Raw genomic sequence first — 4,855 nt, 5'->3', positions numbered from 1 at the left:
ACTGCCACACCAGTGCTCCCACCCTTATATCTGCTAATAAATTGTGATATCTATACATTTGCCTGTTCTTGACTTTTGGTTTACTTCTTTATTATTTCCTACTTCTGAATAATTTAGTCACTGAAAACCTTATGAATAGCAGAGAAACACTGTCAGATATAGTGCCGGAAAATGAGCCCCTCAGGTTGGATGGCACTCAAAATGCAACTGGGGAAGAGCTGCCTCCTCAAAGTAGAGTTGACAGTGATGATACGAATGGAGTAAAGCCCTCGGGACCTTCATTTGCTGATGGGGCACAACTCAAAATGAAGAGAAACAGTTGTAAACATCCATTAATAATCAGAACATGGAATATACGAAGTATGAATGTAGGAAAATTGGAAATTGTCAAAAATGAAATGGAACACATAAACATGGATACCTTAGACATTAGTGAGCTGGAATGGACTAGTATTGGCCATTTTGAATCTGACAATAACAACTATTGGTCATCAAAAAGAACATATCAAGATCTGTCATGTGGTTTTGAAGTATAAATCGAAGAGCACGTAATTCTTTGGGGGGCATAGAGATGGAACACTGCCTTCAGAAGACTCTAGACTAGATGGGGGTAATGTGGAGAAACCATAGCTTCTCATTTTGATATTTTGTTTGATAAAGGTTTCTATGATTTTGTAGCACTACTTCTCGATTTACCCTTATACAAAACTAACCTTTAAGGGTTTCTCTTCAGTCTAAATACTTGGTACCCTTCACCTTCCAACATTCACATAACTTCCTCAAAGCAATCCCCAAATCTAGCTTGTTGTGAAGTGCTGCTGAGTCAGTTCCGACCCATGTTGTTGTTGTTGTTAAGTGCCTTCGAGTCGGTTCCGACCCATAGCGACCCTGTACAGGGTTTCCGAGGGTGTAAATCCTTACGGGAGTAGAAAGCCTCATCTTTCTCCCGCGGAGCAGCTGGTAGTTTCGAACTGCTGACCTTATGGTTCGCAGCCCGATTCGTAACCACTACGCTACCAGAGTTCCGACCCATAGCAACTCTGTATAGGGTTTCCTAGGAGCAGCTGGTGGGCTTGAACTGTCGACCTTGCATTTCAAATGGCTTTGCAGTCTTGCACATTAACCCACAGCACCACACCAGGACTCCAAATCTTACATTTATCCTTACTTAAATATCTAATAATTTAATCCATAGAGACATCTCTTGGACTGCCATTCCAGTTAGTAAGATGAATGAGTTTTCATGTATAAATATGGCTTGAGTGGAAACTATAACCAGTCTCGTTAAGGTTGTTTGAAATGAGAACAACCCTCAACTGCTTGAGTCATTATTCATGCTTTATTACTGCTCTTGGTAACCATCATTTACGAAGTAACCAATAACCTAATTGTTTTCCTATTTTCCATAACCACCTTTCCCAGTCCCCTGCCCTGCAGTTACATCACTACCCCCAAAAAACACTTTTACTTTCTGTGAATGAGGAACATGCTTCAGTTATTTACTGTAACAACCTGCTTATCTATTGTTACTTTTAAACTGAATAACTGCTGTAGGAATTATTAGTCCAATTAACTCATTTTCATAACAAAAGCTCGAGGGGCTACTAGATCTCCAACAGCTCTGTTAATGATGTTCTGTAGTTTCTAAGTTAAAATGGTTTATTAGGCTATAATTGTCTGAAAGTTTGGGACACAAGTTTCATAAAAGTAACTAATGTACTGGAATATGTATCTGAAGTCATCACCTAGCTATGCTGTATAAAGTCACGTAGATATAAATTTATATGACTTTTAAAGTATGTATATTACTACTGATGCATTTAGGATTGATTTTAGCCATTAATTGTTGTTAAGTGCTATTGAGTCAGTTCCAATTCATAGTGACCCTGCATAGGGTTTCCAAGGAGTGGCTGTTGAATTTGAACCACCAACCTTACACTTCAAACCAACCTTGTGGTCTAGTGCTTATCCTACAGTGTCACACCAAAACTCCATATAGATCTGTTCAGTAAACTAGGTGATACAGAAGACAAACTAAACAAATGCCTATACTCTAAAAGCATTAACTATACATAGCACACATGATCTCAATAAGCTTGAACAATGACTACATTCTCCCAGAGTGGTTTAATTAATCCTACCTGTTAAATCATCTTTGACTTGGGCACCACCTAATGGCAGAAAATGATTTTTTTTTTATTCTATTTTGCTTCATGGTGCTTGTTAATTTTTGTATTTTAGACTATATAGATTAATATAACCTAAAATACAAAATTTTAACAAGCAAAAGTCTCTGCTCTTTCTTATTTCGTTTTAGTGTCAATTTTCTTTAAAAAGATTAAGTCCTTCCCATGCTTACAAATCTGTGTTGGAATAAGTACAGCCAGAATCATCCTCAGAAGCCAGGTTGGTTTTTTTTTTGTACTTTGAACATGATATCAGGAGGGGACCATTCCTGGAGAAGGACATCATGCTTAGTAAAGCGGAGGGTCAGCAAAAAAGAGGAAGACCCCCAACAACACAGACTGACAAAGTGGCAGCAGCAATAGGTTCAAGCATAACAATTGTGAGGATGGCACCAGAAGGAGCAGTGTTTTGTTCTGTTTTGCATAGGGTTGCTATGAGTAGGAACCAACTTGACAGCACCTAACAATATGCCTACTTTGGAATAAGTTATTACAGTGGAAAAATGTATCAATGAAATTAATAGGTTGGAAAATTCTGTTGTGTCTTTAAATATTTAAACTTAGGGTCATAATTAGGAAACATCTGAATTAAGTCACTTAAACTTTCTCACTCTTCTGCATATACATATTCTTGTCAGAAAAAAAATATCGTACACCGTTTTGAAAACTGCTTATTTGAGTGAAGTATTCCTGGTATGGCTCTGTAGGATAAGCACAGGAATGCAAGCCAAAAGGTCAGCAATTCAAACCTACCACATGCTCTTCGAAAACGCTGTACAGGGTCTCTATGAGTCAGAACTAATTCAATGGTACCAACAACAATTAACTGCTAAAATCAATCCTAAATGCATCATCAGTGATATACACACTTCAATAATCATATAAATTTAGTTTTTTTCAAGAGACTCCTGTTTGTTTTGTGATTCAACAAAGAGGAAAAATGACAATATAGAATAAACAACCAATTTTTTTAAGAAAAGGTATTTATTATTTACACCACTGAAATAGTCCCGTAAGAACAATATACACCACGTTTATTTGAAAGGATCAGATTCCTTTCAAATACAATAACTGTATAAAGCAATACTGTCAACACAAAACAGTAGTTAAATTACATTATCTATAATGCAGGCGTAAGCAATGCAAAAAAAAACATTTTTTAATCCTATGGCAATATTTTTACTGAAACACAGTGTTTGCACTTAGACAAATGTAGCTGGAAAAGAACAAAAACCTTTGTTCATGCTTTTTAGGGCTGAAACAATGCTATGTTCCACTTTCAAATGGACTGCCTTTAATTGTTTTTATAACAATGCTTTTAGGCAGCAATGCTTCAAGTTATGACACCAAAGAGAGACATACTCTTGCTCCTTATTTGATTCTTTAATCTTTTCTATTTCTCATACTATGACATATCTGTACCAGAGGTGACATTTTCCAGTTTTACTCAAAAAACACTGTCACACATACAGACCAGAGACAGCTCAGAATTTAGAGATCTAAGTAGCGGAGTACAGATAAGAAATTATGACAAATTAATAACATATTCTTGGGTAATTTAAACATACTTAAATACTAGGTCCATTTTCCAAAAACTGGTAGGTTTTCTGGTTTTTTTGCTTTAAAGGGAAAAACACTATTTTCAAGATGTGTTCGGTCTTAGAGTTATTGAGACAAACCACAAGACAAGACACAAGACATATTTTTTTTCAAAAGTTACAAAATAAGATTGTTGAGCGTACATTTTTCTCCATCTTTTTTATTGGAAGGGAGACTCTGTAATCAATGATGGAGAGAATTTTTTTCAAAAGTAACAGTATATACATATAGGAAAAAATGGATTCTTTTTAAAGCATATTGCTATGATATTCAAAAAATATAAAATTAAATTTACAAAAAACTGGAAGACAAAGTATAAGCAGTCTGATATTTGCTTCAGTGTCCAGCACTATCATAATGATTTCTAGCATAAAGCAAGAAAGAAGTTCATGGATCTCAAGTATCATCAATAACTTCCAGTGTAACTTATAATTACTGTCCTTGCTTCTTTGAGAGATACCTGCAAGAAACAAAGTAAAGATGTCAAAGAAGTATCACACTAAATTCATAATATTCTAACTCTCTTCCGAAAGGAATAGAGTTTAAGGATATAAGAAATTCTACAAAATGAGTAACTGTTCATCACTAACATCTGTTGACTGCTTAAACAGGTTAATCAAATTACTCAAGTTCACACAGCTAGAAAGTGATAAAGCTCAGATTCAAAATCAGGCAGCTTGGCTCCCAAGACTGTACTCTAAATATAACTCAAATTTCATTTTAAAACCTTATTTTTCTTGTATGACTTTTTTCTTTACTGTAGATAACCATAAGGATAGTGAGTCAAGGATACTAAAGAACTTTAATCAAAACTGTTAAAGATATAAAGGCATTAATTAAGCAAGTCTTCATATTATTTGTAAGAAATCTACCACCAAATTAAAACCTCTGGACTTTTATTTCTAATATTTACAATGTACTATAATCAGTGACGCCCACTTGTCTGTCAGTTTGTTGTAATGTGGTAGATAGCACGTTGCTATGATGCTGGAAGCTATGCCACCAGTGTTTTAAATACCAGCAGAGTCACCCATGGTAGTCATCTATGGTAGCAGACCTTTCAGACTAAG

At 35.4% G+C, this 4,855-nt stretch overlaps 1 protein-coding gene across 1 annotated transcript in view; it reads right to left on the bottom strand.

Moving 5' to 3' along the window:
• Positions 1–4,217: 4,217 nt before the first annotated feature.
• Positions 4,218–4,855, bottom strand: part of UBLCP1 (ubiquitin-like domain containing CTD phosphatase 1) — a 41,439-nt gene continuing 40,801 nt past the window's right edge. The window contains exon 10 of the mRNA XM_006864919.1: positions 4,218–4,245. Within this exon, the coding sequence (XP_006864981.1) occupies positions 4,218–4,245 (28 nt within the window). The remainder of the gene's footprint in view (positions 4,246–4,855) is intronic.

This window comes from Chrysochloris asiatica, unplaced genomic scaffold (assembly GCF_000296735.1).
Source record: "Chrysochloris asiatica unplaced genomic scaffold, ChrAsi1.0 scaffold00073, whole genome shotgun sequence".
Taxonomy (NCBI): Eukaryota; Metazoa; Chordata; class Mammalia; order Afrosoricida; family Chrysochloridae; genus Chrysochloris; species Chrysochloris asiatica.
Note: the sequence above shows the minus strand (reverse complement) of the source record. Positions and strands in the feature narration are given on the sequence as shown.